The sequence below is a fragment of the Callithrix jacchus genome, chromosome 8 (assembly GCF_049354715.1).
Source record: "Callithrix jacchus isolate 240 chromosome 8, calJac240_pri, whole genome shotgun sequence".
Classification (NCBI taxonomy): domain Eukaryota; kingdom Metazoa; phylum Chordata; class Mammalia; order Primates; family Cebidae; genus Callithrix; species Callithrix jacchus.
Genome location: NC_133509.1, coordinates 11,308,282 through 11,334,768, shown reverse-complemented (window position 1 = coordinate 11,334,768; position 26,487 = coordinate 11,308,282). Strand labels below are relative to the sequence as shown.

Here is a 26,487-nt window from a genome sequence, read left to right as displayed (position 1 = left end):
TGCCGCTTCACTCCAGCATGGGTGACAGAGGGAGATCTGTCTCCAGCAACAACAAAGTAGTTACTGCGTTACTGCTATTTGTTGGATTACGGGTGATTTCTGTTTTCTATATGCCACTGAATCTTCCAGGTTTTCTTCCTCCCCACTGCCAAAGACGGAGTCTTGCTCAGTCACCCAGGCTGGAGTACACTGGCACCTCAGCTCACTGCAACTTCCGCCTCCTGGGTTCAAGCAATTCTCCTGCCTCAGCCTCCCAAGTGGCTGGGACTACAGGCACACGCCACCATGCCTGGTTAATTTTTGTATTCTTAGTTAGAAACAGGGTTCCACCATGTTGGCCAGGCTGGTCCTAAACTCTTGACCTTTTGATCCACCCACCTTGGCCTCCAGAAGTGCTGAAATTACAGGCATAAGCCACCGTACCCGGATCTCTTTTTAATTTTTATTTATTTATTTTTACTTTTGGGGACAGAGTTTCACTCTTGTCACCCAGGCCGGAGTGCAATGGCGCAATCCTGGCTCACTGCAACCTCCCAGGTTCAAGTGATTCTCATGCCTCAGGCGCCCGAGCAGCTGGGATTACAGGCACACACCACTGAGCCTGGCTAATTTTTCTATTTTTAGTGGAGACAGGATTTCACCATGTTGGCCAGGCTGGTCTTGAACTCCTGACCTCAGGTGATTCACCCACCTCGGCCTCCCAAAGTGCTGGATTACAGGTGTGAGCTACTGCACCCAGCTGGAAAATTCTTTAAAAATTAGCAAATCAAATCCAAGAATATATAAAAAGGGTAATAAATCATGATCAAGTGAAGTTTATACCAGGAATATAAAGTTGTTTGGACATCTGAAACTTAAACAATGTAATTCACCATAGAAAAGATTGTTTTTGTTTTTGTTGTTGTTGAGGTAAGGTCTTGATCTGTTGCCCAGTCTGGAATGCAGTGGCACTACCAAGGTTCACTGTATCACCTCAACCGATCTTCTTCCCGAGCCTCCAGAGTAGCTGGAACTACAGGTGCATGCCTGCAATCTAATTACCCAGCTAATTTTTGTTTTTGTAGGGATAAGGTTTTGTCATGTTACCCAGCCTGGCCTTGAACTCCTGGGCTCAAGCAATCTGCCTACCTTGACCTTCCAAGTACTGGGATTAGAGGTGTGAGCCACTCTGCCTGGCCAAGAGACTAAATTTTTTTTTTTTTTTTTTTTTTTTTTTGAGACGGGGTTTCACTCCTGTTACCCAGGCTGGAGTGCAATGGTGCCATCTCGGCTCACTGCAACCTCTGCCTCCTGGGTTCAGGCAATTCTCCTGCCTCAGCCTCCTGAGTAGCTGGGATTACAGGCACGCACCACCATGCCCAGCCAATTTTTTGTATTTTTAGTAGAGACAGGGTTTCACCATGTTGACCAGGATGGTCTCGATCTCTTGACCTCGTGATCCACCCGCCTCGGCCTCCCAAAGTGCTGGGATTACAGGCTTGAGCCACTGTGCCCGGCTCCCCCCCACTTTTTTATTCTTGAGACAGAGTCTCACTCTGTCACTAGGCACCAGGCTGGAGTACAGTGGTGCGACCTCGGCTCACTGCAACCTCCACCTCCTAGGTTCAAGCAATTCTCCTGCCTCAGCCTCCCGAGTAGCTGGGACTACAGGCGCACGCCACCACGCCCAGCTATTTTTTTTGTATTTTTAGTAGAGACGGGGTTTCACCATGTTGGCCAGGATGGTCTCGATCTCTTGACCTCGTGATCCACCTGCCTTGGCCTCCCAAAATGCTGGGATAACAGGGGTGAGTCACCATGCCCAGCCAATATTGACCATTCCTAAGTGAGATGGTAAAATGAGAAATTCTGCAACTGGGTAAGGCTAGGACCTTTGTTTCCTACTTTGTGTAACTGTCAAAAACTTCAAATCTTTTTCTATGAAAATTAGATGTTTTATGGTTGAGGGATCGATGTATAGCTTGCTTGGAAGCATTTCTTCTAAAAATTCCCTTGCAAATTAGACAATTCCATTGGGGAAGAGAATCACTGGGGAATACATATGCAAATTTCAAATAATCTGGCCGGGCGCGGTGGCTCAAGCCTGTAATCCCAGCACTTTGGGAGGCTGAGGCGGGTGGATCACGAGAGATCGAGACCATCCTGGTCAACTTGGTGAAACCCCGTCTCTACTAAAAAGACAAAAAATTGCTCTCTTCCGCCGCCATTTTAAATCCGGCTCCATACAACACTCCGCCGCTGCTGCTGCCGCGACCCAGACTGCGCGCCAGCAGCCCCCGCCGACAGCGCCGCCGCTATGGAGGACATGAACCAGTACAGCAACATAGAGGAATTCGCAGAGGGATCCAAGATCAATGCGAGCAAGAATCAGCAGGATGACGGTAAAATGTTTATTGGAGGCTTGAGCTGGGATACAAGCAAAAAAGATCTGACTGAATATTTGTCTCGATTTGGGGAAGTTGTAGACTGCACAATTAAAACAGATCCAGTCACTGGGAGATCAAGAGGATTTGGATTTGTGCTTTTCAAAGATGCTGCTAGTGTTGATAAGGTTTTGGAACTGAAAGAACACAAACTGGATGGCAAATTGATAGATCCCAAAAGGGCCAAAGCTTTAAAAGGGAAAGAACCTCCCAAAAAGGTTTTTGTGGGTGGATTGAGCCCAGATACTTCTGAAGAACAAATTAAAGAATATTTTGGAACCTTTGGAGAGATTGAAAACATTGAACTTCCCATGGATACAAAAACAAATGAGAGAAGAGGATTTTGTTTTATCACATATACCGATGAAGAGCCAATAAAAAAATTGTTAGAAAGCAGATACCATCAGATTGGTTCTGGGAAGTGTGAAATAAAAGCTGCACAACCCAAAGAGGTATATAGGCAGCAACAGCAACAACAAAAAGGTGGAAGAGGTGCTGCAGCTGGTGGAAGAGGTGGTACGAGGGGTCGTGGCCGAGGTCAGGGCCAAAACTGGAACCAAGGATTTAATAACTATTATGATCAAGAATATGGAAATTACAATAGTGCCTATGGTGGTGATCAAAACTATAGTGGCTATGGCGGATATGATTATACTGGGTATAACTATGGGAACTATGGATATGGACAGGGATATGCAGACTACAGTGGCCAACAGAGCACTTATGGCAAGGCATCTCGAGGGGGTGGCAATCACCAAAATAATTACCAGCCATACTAAAGGAGAACATTGAAAAAAACAGGAGGAGTTGTTAAAGTAACCCATCTTGCAGCACGACATTGAAGATTGGTCTTCTGTTGATCTAAGATGATTATTTTGTAAAGACTTTCTAGTGTACAAGACACAATTGTGTCCAACTGTATATAGCTGCCAATTAGTTTTGTTTTTACTTTGTCCTTTGCTATTTGTGTTATGACTCAATGTGGATTTGTTTATACACATTTTATTTGTATGATTTCATGTTAAACTTCAAATAAATGCTTCCTTATGTGATTGCTTTTCTGTGTCCGGTACTACATAGCTCTGTAAAAATGTAATTTAAAATAAGCAATAATTAAGGCACAATTGGTTTTGTAGGGAGTATTGGTCCATAGGGAGAAACTGTGGTCCTTTATAAATAGCCAACATCATTCTCTTCCCCAATTTGTTAGATGTATTCTATGATCTTAAGCCTTCATCTTCTCCCTGGTAAATGAGGTTTCTACCATTGAATAATGTTCCTTCCCCTCTGGTTATCTGAAGACTGTCCTGGGAAGAAGACCTAAGTGTTGTGATTAGGAGAAGCTTTCTAGTAGACCATGTTTCTTCTGGATTGTAATAAAACTCTTAGTGGCTCCAAAAAAAAAAAAATACAAAAAATTAGCTGGGCATGGTGGCGCATGCCTGTAATCCCAGCTACTGGGGAGGCTGAGGCAGGAGAATTGCCTGAACCCAGGAGGCGGAGGTTGCAGTGAGCCGAGATCGCGCCACTGCACTCCAGCCTGGGTTAGAAGAACAAAACTCCGTCTCAAAAAAAAAAAAATTCAAATAATCCTCATAAAAGGGTCATCACTGAATAATTATGAATTAGCGTTTTTTTTTTCCTGCTATTTGGTTTATGGAGTAAATCCGATGACTTTTCAGTGTTAATCCAAAAGTAATCTAAAGAGTATTAAAAACAGTATTATTTCCCTACACCCCCATCCTCCTACTTTGCCACATTTTTCTCCAAAGCCCTTCTCACCACTAATAAAAAATTACTATTTTCATGCTTAATATTTATGTATATTCCCCCACTAGAATGTAATTAAAACAGGGACTTTTTTGTTTGTTTATTTTACTGTTTTGTTCACTGGTACATCCCAAGCACTAAAACGGTGCCTGGTACACTGGTGGGCACTCACACCTGTAATCCCAGCACTTTGGAAGGCTGAGGTGGGCATATCACTTGAGGTCAGGAGTTCAAGATCAGCCAGGCCAACATAGTGAAACCATGTCTTTACTAAAAATACGAAAATCGGCCAGGTGCAGTGGCAGGCACCTGTAATCTCCACTACTTGGGAGGATGAAGCAGGAGAATTATTTGAACCCAGAAGTGGAGGTTACAGTGAGCCAAGATAGAACCACTGCACTCCAGCCTGGGCAACAGAGGAAGAGTCCATCTCAAAAAAAAAAGCAACAAACAAAACACCTTTCCCTGGAAAGGTGTTCTAAGCAGAGAAAAAGGTATATATAGACAAAGTCACAATGATATGAAACAACAGAAAGTATGACACCCCATGGCATGTCTAGAGAAGTGCCATACTTTAGTATGCCTGAAATAAAGGAGGAATGGTATAAGATGAAATTAGAAAAAAAAAAAAAAACATACTGGGATGGAAGGGCTATGTGTCTTAAAATTAAGAAACTGTAATTTATTATTTTTTTTAATTTTGAAATTTTACTTTAAGTTCTGAGATACATATGTAGAACCTGCAGGTTTGTTACATAAGTATACATGTGCCATGGTGGTTTGCTGTAACTATAAACCCATCATCTAGGTTTTAAACCCACGTGCAATAGGCATTTGTCCTAATGCTCTCCCTCCCCTTTCCCCCCCACCCCCTACAGGCCCCAGTGTGTGATGATCCCCTCCATGTATCCATGTGTTCTCATTGGAACTGGAATTTAATACATAATGATATATGAATTTAATCCACAGTGTTTAGAAAGATAATCTGGCGGTAACACAGAAAATGAACTGGAGAGATAATAGACCAGAAGCCAGTGGGACTACCTACAGGCGCACGCCTGTAGTTCCAGGTTGGGAGGCCAACCTGGAACGATGCAGGTAAAAAGTATTTTTTCTTTCTTTCTTTTTTTTTTTTTTAAAGGCGAGGTTTCACCATATTGGTCAGTCTGGTCTTGAACTCCTGACCTCAGGTGATCCGCCCGCCTCAGCCTCCCAAAGTGCTGGGATTACAGGTGTGAAGCACCGCGCCAGGCCAAAAATATTAAGGTCCAACTAAGGCAGAGAAAGTGGGGATGGAGAAAAGGAGGGTACATATTGCTAAGAAGAACCACCTGCAGGACATGTGACTTTTGGATAAGTGAAAAGGAGAGAATCTAAGATGATTCTCTGTTTCAGCCTCAGCATTTAGTGGTTGGTGCATTAAGCAACAGCAAGATGTGGAATATCACTAGACAATCAGGTTTAGGCTGAAAGATAAAAACTTCTTTAGATGCACCAATTAAAATATAATGAGTTACACTACAGTGCACAGAAATTTGAAAGGTGACAATATTTTAATCCTATTTCATCATTACGGAGCTGAAGTTCCATTTGATGATGAGAGAAAATAACACAGAGAAATCTTAAGTCAGGAAGGAAGTTCTAGAAAAAAAGTGGCCTAAATCTTGTAGTTGAACTTGGAAGAGGTTATTATCTCTGCCTCTCAAGTATTAACTACTTGAAAAAAATCCAAATAGATTCAGGCAAAATTATGTCTACAGGTTTGCCCAAGAGGCTCATAAATATTGTATGCAAAGTTCAAAATGGTTTTAGGCCATTTTCTAAGCTTCCTTATTCTCACACAGCATAAAAAAGAATCTATTGGGACAGGGAGCAGGCGTTTTGGCTCATGCCTGTAATCCCAGCACTTTGGGAGGCCAAGGTAGGTGGATTGTGAGGTCAGGAGTTCAAGAAAAGCCTGACCAACGTGGTGAAACCCCATCTCTACTAAAAATATATAAATTAGCTGGCTGTGGTGGTGGTGTAATCCCAGCTACTCAGAAGGCTGAAGTAGGAGAATTGCCTGAACCCGGGAGGTGGAGGTTGCTGCACTGATCCCAGATTGCACCAATGCACTCCAATCTGGGCAAGGGAGCAAGACTCTGTCTCAAAAAAAAGAAAAAAAAAAAAAAAATATATATATATATATATCTACTGGGGAATATGTTTTACCTTCACCTTTCTCAATAATACCGTGTGTATGCGTACACGCACATGCCTGCAAGTGTTTGAGAGAGAGAGAGAGAGAAAGAGAGAGAAATGGGGGCCTCCCTATATTGCCCAGACTGGCCTCAAATGATCCTCCTGCCTCAGCCTCCCTGAATAGCTGGAATTACGGGTCTATATCACCATGCCGAACTCAACCTAATTTTTAAAGGGAAGAAATGGATCCATTGAGGAGAAGGGAAGGAACAGAAAGGAAGAAATGGACCCATTTTCAGATTTAAGTATATAGTAGAAGCCAAAGGGAAGGGCAAGAGAAGGAATTCTGAGTAACAATTCCCTTTCTATAGAAGTTATAGTCCCACTGGAATTCACTAGCAAGTGTTCCACTCTGCCAATTATTTTCCTTTCAGAAAAATGCAATTCTTTTCCATATTTCCTATTGTTGGAGGAAAAAAAAGGAAATTAAGATGGATTTTAGTTAGACTCAGAAGTTTTTGTTTTTTGAGATGGAGCTTCGCTCTTGTTACCCAGGCTGGAGTGCAATGGCACGATCTCAGCTCACTGCAACCTCCGCCTCCTGGGTTCAAGCAATTCTCCTGCCTCGGCCTCCTGAGTAGTTGGGACTACAGGCATGCACCACCATGCCCAGCTAATTTTTGTTATTTTTAGTAGAAACAGGGTTTTACCATGTTGACCAGGATGGTCTCAATCTCTTGACCTCGTGATCCACCCGCCTCGGCCTCCCAAAGTGCTGGGATTACAGGCATGAGCCACCACGCCCGGCTAGACTCATAAGTTTTTTTAATCACATTTTAAAAACCTATCTGTAGCTGGGTGTGGTGGCTCATGCCTGTAATCACAGCACTTTGGGAGGCTGAGGCGGGTAAATCACGAGGTAAGAAGTTTGAGACCAGCCTGGCAAACATGGTGAAATCTCATCTCTACTAAAAATACAAAAATTAGCCAGGCGCAGTGGCACATGCCTGTAGTCCCAGCTGCTTGGGAGGCTAAGAGAGGAGAATCGCTTGAACCAGGGAGGTGGAGGTTGTAGTGAGCTAAGATCACAACACTGCACTCTAGCCTGGACAAAACCAAAAAAAAAAAAAAAAAAAAAAACCTATCTGTATCTAAAGATTCATGACCTATTCTGGATTACTAAATACAAAGCCATCAGCAACTGACAAAAAGAAAAGTAGTGTTGGTGTTCCATTGCTTTAAACTTGAGGTTCCTCTTTTGACCAGCCTCCCCACATCTCTCTCGCCAACTGTCTTCAAATAATCACAAACTCCTGCCTACTCCTTTCTCTCCAAGACTATGCTGTAAGGAAGAAAAGATGATGATGGGGGAAGATGACAGAAAAGAATCCTAACATAAAGTATAGAAAATACATAGAGAGCTAGCATCATAAATCAGCTAGTAATAAAACTCTTGGTCAGGTGAGGTGGCTCACACCTGTAATCCCAGGACTTTGGAAGGTGGGGCAAGAGGATTACTTGAGCCCAAGAGTGCAAGACTAGCCTGGGCAAGATGGTGAGACCCTACCTCTACAAATATACATAAAATAGGCTGGACGTAGTGGCTCAGGCCTGTAATCCCAGCACTTTGGGAGGCCAGAGAGAGCTGATCATCTGGGGTCTGGAGTTTGAGACCAGCCTGGACAACATGGCAAAAACCCATTACTACTAAAAATATAAAAATTAGATGGGCAGGCCAGGGCATGGTGGCTCACATCTGTAATCCCAGCATTTTGGCAGGCCGAGGCAGGTGGATCACCTGAGGTCAGGAATTCAAGACCAGCCTGGACAAAATAGTGAAATCCCGTCTCTACTAAAAATACAAAAATTAGTCAGGCATGGTGGCGGGCACCTGTAATCCCAGCTACTCAGGAGACTGAGGCAGGAGAATCGCTTGAAGCCAGGAGGCAGAGGTTACATTGAGCTAAGATCATGCCACTCACTCTAGCCTGGGTGACAGTGTGAAACTCTGTCTCAAAAAAAAAAAAAAAATTAGGCAGGCATGGTGGCAGTCGCCTTGGGAGGCTGAGGCAGGAGAATCACTTGAACCTGGGAGGTGGAGGTTGCAGTCAGCTGAAATTGTGCCACCACACTAAGTCAAGATCGCACCACTGCATTCCAGCCTGGGTGACACAGCAAGACTCTATCTCAAAAGAAAAATATACAAAAACCAGTCAAGCATGGTGGCGCAAGCCTGTAGTCCCAGCTACTCAGGAAACCGAAGTGGGAGGGTTGCCTGAGCCCAAAAATTTGAGGCTGCAGTGAGCTGATTATACCACTACACTTTAGCCTGGATAACAGGTCTCTATAAAAAATAAAACCAAACAAAAATCCTCACTTTACAAATAATATTTTTAAAAACTGCCTGGCTTCTGACTATAGATGAATTTACTAATATATTCTATGATGAGCCAAATTTACAAATAAACTATAATAAACCAGTCTAGGTCGGGCGTGGTGGCTCATGCCTATAATCCCAGTGCTTTGGGAGGCCAAGGTGGGTGGATCAGGAGGTCAGGAGTTGAAGACCAGCTTGGCCAACATGCTGAAACCCTGTCTCTACTAAATATATAAAAAATTAGCCAGGCATGGTGGCGTGCGCCTGTAATCCCAGCTACTCAGGAGGCTGAGGCACAAGAATCATTTGAACCTGAGAGGCAGAGGTTGCAGTGAACTGAGACTGCAGCACTGCATGCCAGCCTGGGCAACAGAGAGAGACTCCGTCACTAAATAAATAAATAAACAAACAAACTAGTCTATAAACTAAAGCAAAAGCCTCAAACATTTTGGTGAAGAATTATTTTACATTTCTCAAAAGCTTAAAATGCCAGATGGTAACAGTTTGTGACAATCCAGTCTCTTAGCAACTGACTCTTTGATCTAGTAGTAGACCCCAATATGCTACCTGAACGCAACTGACTCTTTGATCTAGTAGTAGACCCCAATATGCTACCTGAACGCAACTGACTCTTTGATCTAGTAGTAGACCCCAATATGCTACCTGAACATTTTATCAGTAGAAATATTTCTGAGGGAAATCTAACCCATCTGAAGAAGTTTTTCACCTTCTAATGCAACAAAGGAAAGAGATTAACCTAACTAGAGCAATATCCTAGGATATACATTTTCAATGAAGAAGACAGTGCCCCTAAGGGGGCAAAACAATCATATTACACTTTGTGTTCTACCAAAGCGCCGTGGTATATAAACACTTCTATGTAAATTTTTGCATCCAGTTTTTCTATAAACGTGTTCCACATGCTCCAGTCACTAATTTCCCTTTTATTTATATCACTTCTCTGTGTTAAATAAGCTATCACATTTCTATGTAACACAGTTCTTGTATTTCTTTCTTTCTTTTCTTTTTTTTTTTTTTTTTTTGAGATGGAGTCTTGCTCTATCGCCAGGCTGGAGTGCAGTGGCGCAATGTCGGCTCACTGCAACCTCCGCCTCCTGGGTTCAAGTGATTCTTCCGCCTCAGCCTCCCAAGTAGCTGGGACCACAGGCACACGCCACCATGCCCGGCTATTTTTTGTATTTTTAGTAGAGACGGGGTTCCACCATGTTGGCCAGGATGGTCTCAATCTCTTGACCTTGTGATCCGCCTGCCTCAGCCTCCCAAAGTGCTGGCATTACAGGCGTGAGCCACCGCGCCCGGCCTCTTTCTTTTTTAAGATAGAGTCTCACTCTGTTGCCCAGGCTGGTGTGGAGTGGCACTCACTGCAGCCTCCACCTCCTGGGTTCAAGCAATTCTCCTGCCTCAGTATCCCAAGTAGCTGGGATTCCAGGATTACAAGCGCCCACGACCACATCCAGCTAATTTTTGCATTTTCAGTAAAGATGGAGTTTCTCCATTTTGGCCAGGCTGGTCTCAAACTCCTAACCTCAGGTGACCTGCCTGCCTTGGCCTCCCAAAGTGCTGTGATTACAGGTTTGAGCCACCGAACCCGGCCCCCTCGCCTTTTGTTTGTTTGTTTGTTTTTATGAAACAGGGTCTCTCTCTGTCGCCCAGGCTGGAGTGCAGTGGCACAATTCAGGCTCACTGCAGCCTCAACCTTCCAGGCTCAAGCAATCCTTCTTCCTTAGTCCCCAAAGTAGCTGGGACTACAGGCACATGCCACTTCACATGCTGGCTAATTTTTCTTTTTTTTGGTGGGGTGGGGGAAGATTTTAGTAGAGACAAGGTCTTGCTAGGTTGCCCAGGCTGGTCTCAAACTTCGTAGCTCTAGTGATACTCCTGCATTGGCTTCCTAAGGTGCTGGGATTACAGGCATGAGCCACTGACCCCGGCCAGTTCTAGTATTTCATTAAGTCCTGTTTCCCTGGTAAGACGGTGCATGTCTTTAATATGTATTGTGGTTTTTACTCAAAAAATTCGGAAACTATGTAACTCAAGGTCCCTAGTTGCATACAGAAACCAACCCTAGCTGATTCAAGCAAAAGATGAAGGTTAGTAGTGGGTGACTCACTGAATTCCCAGGAAATCTGGAGAATCAAGCTCAGAAAACAAGAAAGAACAGGAAGAGGCTATACAACCATAATAAAATCATGCCACAGGCTGGGCACAGTGGCTCATGCCTATAATCCCAACACTTTGGGAGGCTAAAATGAGAGGATCACTGCAGGCCAGGAATTCAACACCAGCCTGGGCAACATAGCAAGACTGTCTAAAAAACAAATTAAAAAATTAGCCAGGTGTAGTGGCATGCACCTGTAGTCCTAGCTACTCATGAAGCTAAGGTGGGACAGCTTGAGGCCAGGAGTTCAAAGCTGCAATGAGCTATGATAGTGCCGCTGTACTCCAGCCTGTGCCACAAAGTGAGACCTTGTCTCTAAAAAATATATATATTTTAAAAAATCACTCAGTTAGAAAATGGTGAGTCTTTATTTCAATGGCCAAAGAAAAATATTAATGATAATAAAAAGAAAAAAGTAGGCAAGACATCCAGAGACGATTCACTGAAGAGAACACACAGGTATAAGCAAACACATGAAAAGTTGAACACTGTTAATTATTAGAGAAATGCAGATTAAAACCACAATGAGGTACCATTACATACCTGCTTGGATGGCTAAAATAAAAAATAGAGATAACACTAAATATTGGAAACAATGCAAAGAAACTAGGTCTCTTGGCCGGGCGCAGTGGCTCATGCCTGTAATCCCAGCACTTTGGGAGGCCGAGGTGGGCAAGTTTCCTGACAAGGTCAGGAAATCAAGACCATCCTGGCAAAAATGGTGAAACCCCGTCTCTACTAAAAATATTAAAAAAAAAAAAAAAATAGCTGGGTGTGGTGGTGCACGCCTGTAGTCCCAGCTACTCAGGAGGCTGAGGCAGAAGAATTGCTTGAACCCAGGAGGCGGAGATGGCAGTAAGCCGAGATCACACCACTGCACTACAGCCTGGGTGACAGTGTTAAATTCCATCTCAAAAAAAAAAAAGAAAAAGAAACTAGATCTCTTACACATTGCTGGTGGTAATGTAAAATAGTACAGCCACTCTGGAACAGTTTCTTAAAAACCTAAACATAATTACCATATGACCAAGCAATTGCACTCTTGGGCAAAAAAGTACCCAAGAATACACACAGTAAATTAAAAGATTAGTGCTTTGAGAAAAAATAATGGAACACGGTAAAAGGGGGGTACAGAGGTGGTTGCAAATTTCAAACAGGTTGACATTTTAGTAAAGACTTGACAGAGATGAGGGAGTTGGCCATGCTCCTAACTTATCTGTGAAAAAAGAATTCTAGTAGCCAGAACCTTCCGTGTAAGAGACCTAAGGCAAGAGAAGCTGCATTGCGAGGAACAGCAGAGTCCAGTATCGCTGGAGTAGGGAGAGTAGGAGATAAGTCCATATGCATGACAGTAGGGAGAAATAGGAGATAAGTCCACAGAGGTATGGCAGAGAGAAGCACAGATGATGTGGATCACTGACTTTTTCTCAGCATGAAATTAAGAACCAATGGAGGGTTCTGAGCAGGGGAGTGATAATGAATGGACAAGTTTCAAAGAATCATTTTGGCTGCTGTGCTGAGAAGAGACTACATGGAAGCAAGGGACATAAGTTAGGAAGAGAGAGAATGGAACTTATCAAAATTTAAGAGTTGACAACAGTGTTGAAAGTAATTTTTTTCCCAAGTCTTTCATTTTAGAGACAAGGAAACATCCCAGCACTTTGGGAGGCTGAGGTGGGAGGCTCTCGAGCTCAGGAGTTCGAGATCAGCCTGGGCAACATAGGGAGACTCGATCTCTACAAAAAAATTTTAAAAACTGGCCAGGCACAGCAGCTCATGCCTGTAATCCCAGCACTTTGGGATGCCAAGGCAGGCGGATCACAAAGTCAGGAGATCAAGACCATCCTAGCCAAGACGGTGAAACCCATCTCTACTAAAAATACAAAAATTAGCTGGGTGTGGTGGCTCATGCCTATAGTCCCAACTACTCAGGAAGCTGAGACAGGAGAATTGCTTGAACCCAGGAGACGGAGGTTGCAGTGAGCCAAGATTGCACCACCACACTCCAGCCTGGGCAACAAGAGTGAGACTCTATCTCCAAAAAAAAAAAAAAGAAAACATTAGCGGAGCATGGTGGTCCACATCTGTAGTCCTAGCTACTTGGAAGGCTGAGGTGGAAGTATCACTTGAACTTGGGAGGCACTGCAGTGAGCCATGATTGTTGCCACTGCACTGCAGGCTGGGTGACAGAGTGAGACCATATCAAACAATAATAATAATAAAATCTGGGCCTTCAGTCTGGAGAGCTGTCAGCCCTGCAGGCTCTCAGGCTGTTGGTCTTTAAAAAATAAAAATACAAATAAAATCTGGAATGATCCATTTTGCATTTGTGCAGCCTTTTCAGTGCTTTTAGGTTTATCATCTCATCTTGTATTCAGCAATCCTCTGGGCAGTTCATAGGGGAGCTGACAAATGACATTCATTTGGCCAAAACAGCTGGCCAAAATTAGGGACCAGGTCTAGAATATTCTCTCTCAGTACTCAATATAAAGCTGTTAACTAATAGGGAGTGAATCTGCCACCATGCCCATAATATCACAAAGTGCTAAATAACCTAAGTAATGGAGATGACTCATTTCTGCTGATCTAATTCCACTGTCCCACAGGAGAGCCATAGCTATTAAATGAAGTACATGTATGTTAAGTAGGATGATATACAATACAAATTAGAAAAAAGTAATTCTGAGGCAAATAGGAAATAATAATTTTGTTCCACATGATATTGGGAGCACAGGTCTCTTTCTTTTCTACCCAAGTCTCATCCTGCAAGGTCTTTCTCAGATTTGAAAGCAGGTGATAAACAACTAATTCCCATAAGATGGCTATTGATAATAGCTCAAAGTATTACTTCTCTCCAGGGGTATGTGTACTTTAATAGAAAACTCACAATCTTCAATTCCAAAGGAACTGCAGTCAAGTTAGCAGGGAATATTATACTGAAGGAGACCTCTGACAGTTACTCAAATCACATTAAATAAATTCAAACTCAACAACTGTTTATTGTTACCTACCATATTGTCAGTCACAAAGACAAGACATGGCTCTTGCCCATGATGCTAAGAATGAATCAGGCACAGTGGCTCACACCTGTAATCCCAGCATTTTGGGAGGCCGAGGTGGGTGGATTGCCCGAGACAAGAGTTCAAGACCAGCCTGGGCAACACAGTGAAACCCCGTTTCTACTAGAAGACAAAAAAAAAAAAATTAGCTGGGCATGGTGGCATACGCCTGTAGTCCCAGCTACTCGGGAGGCTGAGGAAGAAAAATTGCTTGAATCCCGGAGGCGGAGGTTGCAGTGAGCCAAAATGGCACCACTACACTCACTCCAGTCTGGGCAACAGAGCAAGACTCTGTCTCCCCCCCCAGAAAAAGCTAAAAATGGAAGAAGACCACACAGAAAATATGACCTTTGTTTACTAAATGCCTACTAAATATTAAGCATTGAGCTAACTACTTTTCATAAGCAATATGTATCAAGTATTATACTCAGCACAGTGATTAGCAAATAACATGTTCAATATATTGTAGCCATGATACTATAATCTTTGTAATTGCATTTAATCTTCACTTCTGCTCTATAAAGTAGTTATCAGTGTTACTTTACAGATAAGTAAACTGAGGCCCAGAGGCTGGGTAATATGCTCAAGGTCATATAGCTATTAGGAGCCAGAATTCAGGCCAGCCACAGTGGCTCCTTCCTATAATCCCCAGCACCTTGAAAGGCAAGCAGATCATCTGAGGTCAGGAATTTGAGACCAGCCTGGCCAACATGATGAAACCCTATTTCTACTAAAAAAAAATACAAAAATTAGCCACATGTGGGGCCGTGCACCTGTAGTCCCAGCTACTTGGGAGACTGAGGTGGGAGAATCACTTGAACCTGGGAGGCAGAGGTTGCAGTGAACTGAGATCACACCACTGCACTCTAGCAGCGTAACAGAATGAGGCTCTGTTAAAAAAATTTTTAAAAAAAAACAACCAAGGCCGGGAGCGGTGCCTCACGCCTGTAATCCCAGCACTTTGGGAGGCCGAGGCAAGCCGATCACCTGAGGTTGGGAGTTTGATACCAGCTTGACCAACATAGAGAGACCTTGTCTCTACTAAAAATACAAAACGAGCAGGGCATGGTGGCGTATGCCTGTGATCCCAGCTACTCAGGAGGCTGAAACAGGAGAATCACTCGAACCTGGGAGGTGGAGGTTGCCGTGAGCTGAGATCGTGCCATTGCACTCCAGCCTGAGCAACAAGAGGGAAACTCAAAAAAGTCTCTGCTCCTCCTATTAAACAGAACAGCCGCATCTTCTCTCACATCACCAGCCACATCCCTGAGACACCATGGTGAAGGTAAAGGTCGCAGTCAACGGATTTGGTTGTATTGGGTGCCTGGTCACCAGGGCTGCTTTTAACTTTGATAAAATGGATACTGTTGCCATCAATGACGCCCTCATTGACCTCAACTACATGGTCAACATGTTCCAGTATGATTCCAGCCGTGGCAAATTCCATGGCAACATCAAGGCTGAGAACGGGAAGCTTGTCATCAATGAAAATCCCATCACCATATTTCAGGAGCGAGATCCCTCCAAAATCAAATGGGGTGGAGTCCACTGGCATCTTCACCACCATGGAGAAAGCCAGGGCTCACTTGTGGGAGGGGAGCCAAAAGGGTCATCATCTCTGCCCACTCTGCTGACATCACCATGTTCATAATGGGCGTGAACCATAAGAAGCTAACAACATCCTCAAGATTGTCAGCAATGCCTCCTACATTACTAACTGCTTAGCACCCATGGCCAAGGTCATCTATGATGACTTTGGTATCATAGAAGAACTCATGACCACAGTCCACGCCATCACTGCCACCCAGAAGACTGTGGATGGTCCCTCCAGGGAACTGTGGTGTGACAGCTGCAGGGCTCTCCAGAACATCATTCCTGCCTCTATTGGTGCTGACAAGGCTGTGGGCAAGGTCATCCCTGAGCTGAACGGGAAGCTCACTGGCATGGCCTTCCATGTCTCCAATGCCAAAGTGTTAGTGGTGGATCTGACCTGCTTTCTGGAAAAACCTGCCAAATATGATAACATCAAGAAGGTGGTGAAGGCTGGGTGTGGTGGCTCATCCCTGTAAACCCAGCATTTTGAGAGGCCAAGATGGGCAGGTCAGGAGTTCAAGACCAGCCTGACTAACACAGAGAAACCCCATCTCTACTAAAAATACAAAAATTAGCTGGGTATAGTGGTGGGCACTTGTAATCCCAGATATTCAGGAGGCTGAGGCAGGAGAATTGTTTGAACACCCAGGAGGCGGAGGTTGTAGTAAGCCAAGATCACGCCACTACACTCCAATCTGGGTGCCAAGAGTGAGACTCAGTCTCAAAAAAAAAAAGAAAGGTGGTAGAGCAGGCATCAGAGGGCCCCCTCAAGGGCATCCTGTGCTACACTGAGTACCAGGTGTATTCTCTAACTTCAACAGCGACACTCACTCTTCCACCTTCGATGCTGGGGCTTGCATTGCCCTCAACAACCACTATGTCAAGCTCATTTCCTGGTATGACAATGAATCTGGCTACAGCAACAGGGTGGTGGACCTCATGGCCCACATGGCCTCCAAGGAGTAAGACCCCTGGACTACCAGCCCCAGGGAGAGCAAGAGAGGAAGAGACAGGCCTTCACTGCTGGGGAATCCCTGCCAAACTCAGTTTCCCATCACACTGAGAATCTGCCCTTTTCATAGTTCCCATGCAGATCCCTTGAAGAGGGAGGGGTCTAGGGAGCCCTACCTGGTCATGTACCATTAGTAAAGTCCCCTGTGCTCAGCCAAAAAATAATTAATTAAATTTAATTAAAGAACAAACAAAACAAAAGAACCACAAATAAAAAAGAGCCAGGATTCCGGATCATGAGGTTAGGAGTTCGAGACCAGCTTGACCAATATGATGAATCCCCATCTTCACTGAAAAATACAAAAATTAGCCGGGCGTGGTGGCGCACATCTATAGTCCCAGCTACTCCGGAAGCTAAGGCAGGAGAATCACTTGAACCCAGGAGGCAGAGGTTGCAGTGAGCCAAGATCACGCTGCCACTCTCCAGCCTGAGCAACAGAGCCAGATTACATCTCAAAAAAAAAAAGAGCCAGGATTCAAACTCAAGCCCACATTAACTCTATAATTTGTGCTATTAACCCATATATAATATTCAACATTTCTATAATATTAACAGGTGTTTAATTTCATTTGGAAGTCTGAGTAACTGGCTAGCAGGAATAAGCTGTAAAAAGAAAGTGGTATTTAAGCTGGATCCTAAATGACAAGTGGGAAAGAAAGGGGGTAAGAATAGAGTTGGGCCAGGTTAAAAATTATGAGAGTCTGAACAAAGGAAGTGGCAACAAGTATAAAGAGGGGACGTAACAAAAGTTAAGCAGGAGAGTCTCTTAAAGAACCTCTGTGATACACCAGATTTGAGCAGTGAGGGAAAGGTATCAAGGATGACTCAAGTTTCTAGTTTGGGTGACTGAGAAGTAGTAGTCCCACTACTAAAATTAAGAAAGTACTGGAGAAAGAAATGGAGAGAGGAGGGCTTTAGGGACAAATTATGGTTTTTCTTTGAACTTTGTGAATTTGAAGTACATTTAGGACAACCAAGCAAGGAAATCTGTTAGGAAAATTTAGGAAAGATGTCAGGGCAGGGAATAGATATTTGGGAGTCACTGCTATAACTACAGTAGTTTGAAATAATAACTCTGTAAGAGACTGACACATAGGTAGTACTCATGCCATCTTACATGGAAGGCTGGTCTTAACACTGAGAATATACTGAACTCTGAAAATAAGCAGGGCCATAACATGTGCCCAGAAATCAACGCCTGCCCAATACCTCCATCACCACAGGAAAAAAAAAAAAAGAGAAAGAAAAGAAAGGTATATATCTGAAGACAAAGACTCAGATAGCTGTTAGTCTTTTAACCTTGCATCCTCAAAATACTGGCAAACTAGATGATCAATAAAAATGTGATGAACAGAGCCGGGCGTGGTGGCTCACGCCTGTAATCCCAGCACTTTGGGAGGCCAAGGAGGGTGGATCATGAGGTCAAGAGATCGAGACCATCCTGGTCAACATGGTGAAACCCTGTCTCTACTAAAAATACAAAAAATTAGCTGGGCATGGTGGCGCACGCCTGTAATCCCAGCTACTCAGGAGGCTGAGGCAGGAGAATTGTCTGAACCCAGGAGGCGGAGGTTGTGGTGAGCCAAGATCGTGCCATTGCACTCCAGCCTGGGTAACAAGAGTGAAACTCCATCTCAAAAAAAAAAAAATGTGATGAACAGAAAGCATGAATGAGGGAAGCACAAATAATTAAATAGAATTTCCAATGTTGTTCAGCTTAACTAGGGAAAGAGACACTAGAAGCTAGGTGCTCTCAATTTTGTGTGCTTTACATTTCAGAGGTTTCTCCCAGCCTCCTATCCCACTTGTCCCTCAAGAATTACCTTGTTCTGAAGAACATCAACATAATTTTAAATCTCAAACTACAGTATAAATGTTCCCTTCAAAATCTCATATTGGGCTGGGTACGGTGGCTTACGCCTGTAATCCCAGCACTTCGGGGTGCTGAGGTAGGAAGATCATTTGAACCAAAGAGTCTGAGACTAGACTGGGCAGTCTGTGCAACATAGTAAAACCCTGTGTCTAAAGAAAAAAATTAGCCACATGTGGTGGCATGTGTCTGTAGTCCCAGCTACTTGGAAGGCTGAGGCAGGAGGATTGCTTGAGCCTAGAAGGTCAAGGCTGCAGTGAGCTGTGATTGTGCCACTGCACTCCAGCCTGGGTGACCGTGTGAGACTTCATCTCTAAGAAAAGAAAATCCCATATTGGTAAAAGTCATCTATAAAAGTCCACAGTTAATTAACATCGTATTTAATAATTAAGACTGAAAGTTACTCCCTGAAATCAGTGAAAAGTTAAAGATACCTGCTCTTGCCACTTGTATTCATTGTACTGGAGGTTATAGCTAGATAAATTAGGCAATAAATAAAGAAAAAAGACATCAAGAATGTAGTAAGAAGTAAAACTATCTCTATTTGCAGATAACATGATTTCATATATAGAAAATCCTAAGGAAAGCACAAAAATCATATCAGATCCAACAAATGAATTCTACAAGGTTGTAAGATACAAGATGGATATATACAAAACAATAGTATTTCTGTACTCAAGCAATGAATAATACAAATATGAAAGAGAAAACAATTCCATTTACAATAGCATCTAGAAGAATACAATCCTCAGGAATAAATTTAACAAAACAAGTGCAAGATTTTGGTATACAACCCTCCACTGCTAAATACGATTGGCAAAAAAAAAAGAAAAAAGAAAAAAAATAGGGCTGGGCATAGCTCATGCAAATCCTAGCACTTGGGAGGCCAAGGCAGGTGGATCACTTGAGGCCGGCAGTTTGAAACCAGCCTGGCCAACGTGGTCAAACCCCATCTCTACTAAAAATACAAAAAATTAGCCAAGCATGGTGGCACGCACCTGTAAACCCAGCTACTTGGGAGGCTAATGCCTGGGCAACAGAGTGAGACTCTGTCTCAAAGAAAAAAAAAGTGCAAGATTTGTACACTGAAACTACAAAACATCATTGATGGAAATTAAAGAAATTCTAAATAAATGGAAAGACGTCTCATGTTCATGGATTGGAAGATTTTATATTGTTAAGATTGCAGAACTCTCCAAACTCACTGAGTCAATATAATCTCCATCAAAATCCCAGCCTGCTTCTTGCAGAAATTGACAAGCTGATCCCAAAATTCACATGGAAATGCAAAGGACTCAGACTAGCCAAAACAATCTTGAAAAGAAGAATAAAGTTGAAAGACTTACAACTCTCAATTTCAACACTTACTATAAAGATGAGTAATCAAGATTGTAATACTCTACAAGGATAGATACATTGATCAATAGGACAAAACTTGAGAGTCTGGATAAAAACTCATACATTTATGGCCAACTGATTTTCAACAAGGGTGTCAAGAAAATCCAGTTGGGGGGAAGAATAGTCTTTTCAGGAAGAATAATCTTTTCAGCAATCGGTGCTAGGAAAACTGCATTTCTATATGTGGAAGAATGAAGTTGGATCCCGACTTCACACCATATAGGAAAAATAACTCAAAACAGATCAAAGACCTAAAACGTAAGAGCTATAACCATAAAAATCTTAGAAGACACTAGTATCCAAAATATACTCTTACAGAGACAACCTAATTAAAATATCGACAAAGAATCAGATATCTTTAAAGAAGATATACAAGCACATAAGCACATAAAAAGATGCTCAGTCATTAGGCATTACGGAAATGCAAGTCAAAGCCACAAGGATGGCTATTATTAAACAAATACACAATAACAAGTATTGTTGAGAGTGTGGGGAAACTGGAATCCTTGTACATCGCTAGTGGGAATATAAAATGGCACAGCTCCAAACAAAGTTAAACAAAGAGTTACCATTTAACCCAGCAATTCTACTCCTAGGTATATAACGAAAAAAACGGAAGACATAGTCCATACAAAAACTTCTATACAAACGTTTACAGCAGCATTATTCGTAACAAGCGAAACAAGGAAAAAACCCAAATAGCCATCACCTGATGAATGGATAAACAAATGTGGTATATCTGTATAATGGAATATTAGCCATAAAAAGAAATGGAGTACTGATACATGCTATCAAATTAATTGTGGTAAGTGAAAGGAGTCAGACACAAAAGGCCACATATTGTATGATTCCATTTACATGAAAATTTATTTTTTGTTGTTGTTATTGTTGTTTTGAGACAGAGTCTCACCCTGCCACCCAGGCTGGCGTGCAATGGCTGGATCTTGGCTCACTGCAACCTCTGCCCCCCAGGTTCAAGCAATTCTGTCTCAGCTTCCTGAGTAGCTGGGATTACAGGGGCGTGCCATCATGCTCGGCTAATTTTTTTTTTTTTTTATCTTCAGTAGAGACAGCGTTTCACCAGGCTGGCCAGGCTGGTCTTGAACTACTGACCTCATGATCCACTCACCTCGGCCTCCCAAAGTGCTTGGATTATAGGCATGAGCCACTGTGATCGGCCTACAAGGTTTTTTTTTTTTTTTTTTTTGAGATGGAGTCTCACTCTATTGCCCAGGCTGGAGTGCAATGGCACAATCTGGGCTCACTGCCGAGTTCAACTGATTATCCTGCCTCAGCCTCCTGAGTAGCTGAGATTACAGGCATGTACCACTACGTCCGGCTAATTTTTGTATTTTTAGTAGAGACAGGGTTTCAACATGTTGGCCAGGCTGGTCTCAAACTCCTGACCTTGTAATCTGTCTGCCTCAGCCTCCCAAAGAGCTGGGATTACAGGCGTGAGCCACCGTACCAGCTCCCATTTACATGAAATTTCTAGAGAGACGGAAGTGGACTGCCAGGGGCTGAGGAACATGAAGAATGAGGGTAAGGATGACGTGACTGCTAATGGGTACAGGGTTTATTTTTGAGGAGATGAAAATTCATGTGCCTCCTTATGAAGGAGATTGGTTGTATATAATTGATACACTCTAGCCCTTAAAAGGATCAAATGTAAGATCCTGACATCATTAAAATTTTGTTTCCCTAAATGCTTACTCTTGGCAGATTTCTGTAAAAGAAAAAAATTTGTTTTTAGTTGGTTGCACAGTTTGCGAATAATGGTTAGTTTGTGAATATAGTATAAATCACTGAATTGTATACTGAAAAAAATTATTTCTCAATTAAAAAAAAAAAACTGTATGAAGAAAAAGAAAACCTGTCTAGCTAACCTCTTCCAAAAAACGTTCTATTTATCAGTCATTAATGGGTTCTGGAAACACTACTTTTTTTTTATAACAACCAGGAAAAGGCATCTGATAAACATGCAAAAAGCTGAAATTCTACCCACAGCTTAAGCCATTAGCTATCATTTCTCAATCTTCCATTCATATGAAATTTGTTTATAATATAGAAAATTTTGTTTTCTCTCTTTTTTTTTTTTTTGAGACAGAGTCTTGCTGTGTCGCCCAGGCTGAAGTGCAGTGGTGTGATCTCTGCTCACTTCAATCTCTGCCTCCCAGGTTCAAGCAATGCTCCTGCCTCAGCCTCTCAAGTAGCTGGGATTACAAGCGTGTATCACCACGCCCAGTTAATTTTTGTATTTTTAGAGACAGGGTTTCACCATGTTGGCCAGGCTGGTCTCAAACTCCTGACCTCAAGTGATCCTCCTACCTCACCCAAAGTGGTAGGACTATAGATATGAGCCACCATGCCCAGCCTCTAATATAGAAGATTTTCCTAGATTTCCTTAAATTCTTATGTCAGGCTTTTGTTAAAAGCCTACTATTAGGCAGTCAATCCTGATCTGATTTCTTCAAACCAAAATGCTGACAACAGTTCCAAAGAGTAGTCTCAGAGCTGCTAGCGTAATTACTTTATTTCGAAGCTCTTCTTCTCTCCAGTTATGCAAGGGAGTCCATATTACATGAAAAGAAAATCTACAATAATAATTCATCATAGTACAGAATGTAAACTTTTAAAGAATATAAATTAAAATATACCCTGTTAACATCTCTCCCCATTTCTGTCCTGTCAAAAGATCATTAAGGGTATGATACATCAAGGAAGATCTCTTTTGGAAATGCTTATACCTGATATTGTAAATGTTAAAGAGTACCTTTAGACAGTAGGCTGAAAGTACTGTATCCCTGCCTCATTTTAACATTTAAAAAGAAAAATAAATAAATCCAAAATACACTTCTCTATTGCACCAAAATTTCCTTTTTGTTTTAAACCATAAACGTATTGAAAGTTAAATTTAAACATCCATGTAAACATCTAATAGGCAAAAGGTCTAGACTGGTCAACATAAAAATCCATATAGAAAATTACACAGAAAAAGGATGGGTTTGTTTTTGTGTAACTTCCTTAACTAACATGTTACTCCAGCAGGGAGAAAGAAACATGAAAGACAGCCCTTTTCTTTTTATACAACTAGGAAATTTCATAAGCTCATGTCTTGAGCAAGCTCATCAATGAAACCAAATTATGTTAACTGACATCACAGACATCTCTTTCCAAACAGAAGAAGGTCAACATTAAGTCTTTAAAAATAACAAAACTACTCTCTCCCTACACACTCACCACCACCAGTTTAAAAAAACAAACAAGACTTCTGAAGACAATCACAGATGAAGATAAAAAATTAGTTTGAGACAAGTTACAAAAAGCTAAACACAGAAGATGAGTTTCATACTCCAGGATGAGCTCACATCAATTGTAATAAAATCTAGCCAAGCAGGGCCAAACCAGGTCAGATCTCTAATGAGAAAATTTAAAATGTTTAAAGGAACAGGGCTGAAATTCAAGAGGTATAGATCATGCCCAAGCCAATACTGAACTCAGCCAGTTCCACATTAAAGAAATTCTTCTCTTAAGAATCTGGTAGAATGAAGTACAATTTTTATGTTCTTCCTTTTACTTTTCTGCATTTTCCAAATTCTTTACAATAAAAGCACTTATAGATTTCAATGCGGGAATGCTGAAACCTCGTTAGTAGAAAATAATCTCGAAGAAACATAAAACCAAGTGGACAGGTTGCTGTAAACTCACAAGGTCAAGGCATTCTCACTTGCCCAGTAGAGAGTTTGCCCTAGGGGCATTAGAGATAACAATGCTTGTGTTTTGCCCAATCTTCTCTCTGACAAAACAGGCTTTTGTCTCAAGTCACCAGATGCCTCAGCATTAGTTAGCCAAGTGCCAGGCCCCAGAGCCTAGATAACACAGCTGGAGCTTGGTACTCCAATACAGGGATTAAGAAACTATCTCCAGCCCACAACTCTATTAAGCAAATTTTGACAGCTGCCAGGGCCGGTAAAGAATAATGAAGGGGGAAAAAAAAAAAAAAAGAATAATGAAGGGAGAGGGATCCAGAGTCACAGTTGCACCTGTTTCCCACACTAATATTCCTCTTTCCTTTTTCCTCAGATGGCTCACTCTACTGCCAACTCCAGGTCTTACTGGTCTCCTTAGCCACTATGACTGTCCTTTTTAAAAAAACCACACTGACAATGCTGCGATTTTAGTAAAACTCAAACAATTCAAAATAAATTGAGGGTTCCCTGCTTAGGATATTTTCATAAAGGTTATGAGCTTTGATTCTACCTAGTTAAAATTCTTCTTGGCTGTCATCTTCACACCAGAATATTAACAGGCTGTCCTAAAAGAGTTACAAAACAGTATCCAATCATTTCCTGTACCTTGAAATGTTAATACCAGGGGAGGGTCAGGGAGCAAAAAATAAAACAAGGGAAAAAAAAAATCTTCCTCTCGGGGCAATGCTGACACCCCAGAGACCAGGTCCAAGCTCCCTCCCTACTCCATTTCCAGCCACACAAAAGCCAAAGCCAAGAACAATCCTCCACTTACAGAGGCTTCCACAAATTTCTCTCCTCAGCCAACTCTGGAGCCAGGATGAGAGACTTTGCTGGCACATGCCAGCTCTTGTTTATGAGCTGGTTACCACCTGAAAGGCTGCTTGGCCCAAGGTCTGCCCTCTCTTTACAGGATCTTTCAAACTTCAAAACGGGATCTTTCCTTGGACTCCTCTCAAGACACTGACATGGGTTACTTAACCTATTGCTTCCAGCTTGGGTGCTATCCAAGGACTTCTCCGGGGACTACGTTTTCAGGGAGTAGTCAACATTACCTAATATGGAAGGACTTTCTACCCACCTGTACAAAGTAAAGAAAAACGTTAAGATTTTATATTAAAAGTAAAAGCAAACACTTTCAGAAATAACTTTAGTGGCCATCAGGTAAAGAGTCATAGGAGCTGAAAGGACCCAAATCAGGTAAGCCTCTCCTCGCTGTCATGTCAGTGTAGCAGAGAAAGTGGGAAGAAAGATAGTAAGATAATCTCTTTAGCTAATAATTTAATTCTGTCCTATACCCAGAGCTTATTTCTGAAATCTTGTAAGAGAAACTTCCCTAGGTTGAATTCCATATCCTAACAGGTAGGAATTGAAAAGAGACACTGGAAGTCAGTTTGTCAGTTTACTTTTTGCTGTCTTCCCACTCTGTCGTGAACTCTTTTCTCTCTTAATTTTACCTCACCTTTTGAGATTTGGGGAAAATATCAGAATGTGTGGGGAAAAAAAATATTAGTCAAAAAAATTTCAGAAAATGAGAATAAAAAAGAAAAATAGAGATTTGGGGAGAATAAAACTCAGACACAGGTTAGTTAGGGAGCCTGGTTCTCTAACTGCCTTTGGTTTTCTACTTTCTATGGAAACAACATTCACAACAGAAAACTACATATATCACATATGTACAACTCTGCATTTTCATAAACTGAACACACAGTCATGTAGATAGCATCCATATAAATTATGTTTTAGCAAATAGTGCTGAAACAAAAACTTTGCCCTCCAGGGGATATTTGGCAATGCCTGGAGACATTTTTGGTTGTCTTATGTTGGAGCAGATACTACTGGCACCTTGGAGGTAAACGTATGGATGCTGTAAAACATCCTACAATAAACTGGATCACCACAACAACAAAGAACTACCCTAGCCCCAAATGAACAATTCTGGTTACAGCAACCCAGAAAGCTTCCTGTATTCCTTCTCCAGAAAGGACTTTTACCACAAAAATGCAAGACTCATTTTGCTCTGGCAGAAAAGCTTCTGTAACATACTCCCATGAGGAGGTGGTACAGAACATAAATGATCACAGATGAAACTACTCACCTGCCTGGAAAAACGAGAGAGGCTGCAAGGAAAAAGAAAAATAGAACAGACGTTTGTTGCTGGCCTATAACTATTATAAATTCCATATACTGTGTATTTACAGTGTACTTTTAGATCTTTTAAATTAAAACCATATAAAATCTAAGGAAAATGAGATACAGAGAGGTAATTTGCAGAAGATCCTATATATATATTACATGGCAGTCAGTGCTGGAATAAAAACATAGGCCAGATTACAATGTCTGTGCTTTCACTTTAACATTATCAGAAGTTGAGAGTTGAAGTAACTGAAAATTAGGTCAAAAAAGAAAAAAGGAAAACTAAAAAAGTTGAGAGTGATGATACCAGGCAGGGAAAATATGGTAAGTGGCTAAAGAAAAAAGCAAAGATCCCAAAACCTATAATCCAATAAAAAATTAAAAAAAAAAATAAATAAAAAAAAAAAAAAAAAAAGCAAAGATCACTCTTTCATTGTTCATAAGTGGCATGAGAAAGGAACTTTTCCTTGAAGTGGGCCTCAATCCAATAAAACCAATTCTAACTATAGAACCAAGCAAGTTCTATAACCTCTTACAGTGGATTTTAAAATGTTTAAACATATAGACATATGCTCCCAGTTGTGTGTTTTGTATTATATCTAGGATACAAGGAACCACTTCCTAACATGCCATCTATGGTAGCCACCTTCTTGCTGTTTCTCTGTGACCCATACTGAACCCCCTTCACTCAACACAGACACATTCTTCCTGGGTAAGCATTCACTTCTATGGCATCAAAA

At 42.0% G+C, this 26,487-nt stretch overlaps 2 protein-coding genes across 3 annotated transcripts in view; one reads left to right on the top strand and one right to left on the bottom strand.

Moving 5' to 3' along the window:
• Positions 1-26,487, bottom strand: part of ZNF609 (zinc finger protein 609) — a 186,517-nt gene that overhangs the window by 138,550 nt on the left and 21,480 nt on the right. The gene's annotated exons all lie outside the window — the stretch shown is intronic.
• LOC103795524 (heterogeneous nuclear ribonucleoprotein D-like) lies at positions 2,190-3,475 on the top strand. Its single transcript, XM_009005057.5, has one exon. It carries the CDS (start codon positions 2,297-2,299, stop codon positions 3,200-3,202), a length of 906 nt encoding a protein of 301 aa, XP_009003305.1. The 5' UTR covers positions 2,190-2,296; the 3' UTR covers positions 3,203-3,475.

Coding starts and splice junctions, on each gene's coding strand:
- LOC103795524 (XM_009005057.5), top strand. CDS start 2,297: ATGGAGGACATGAACCAGTACAGCAACATAGAGGAATTCGCAGAGGGA.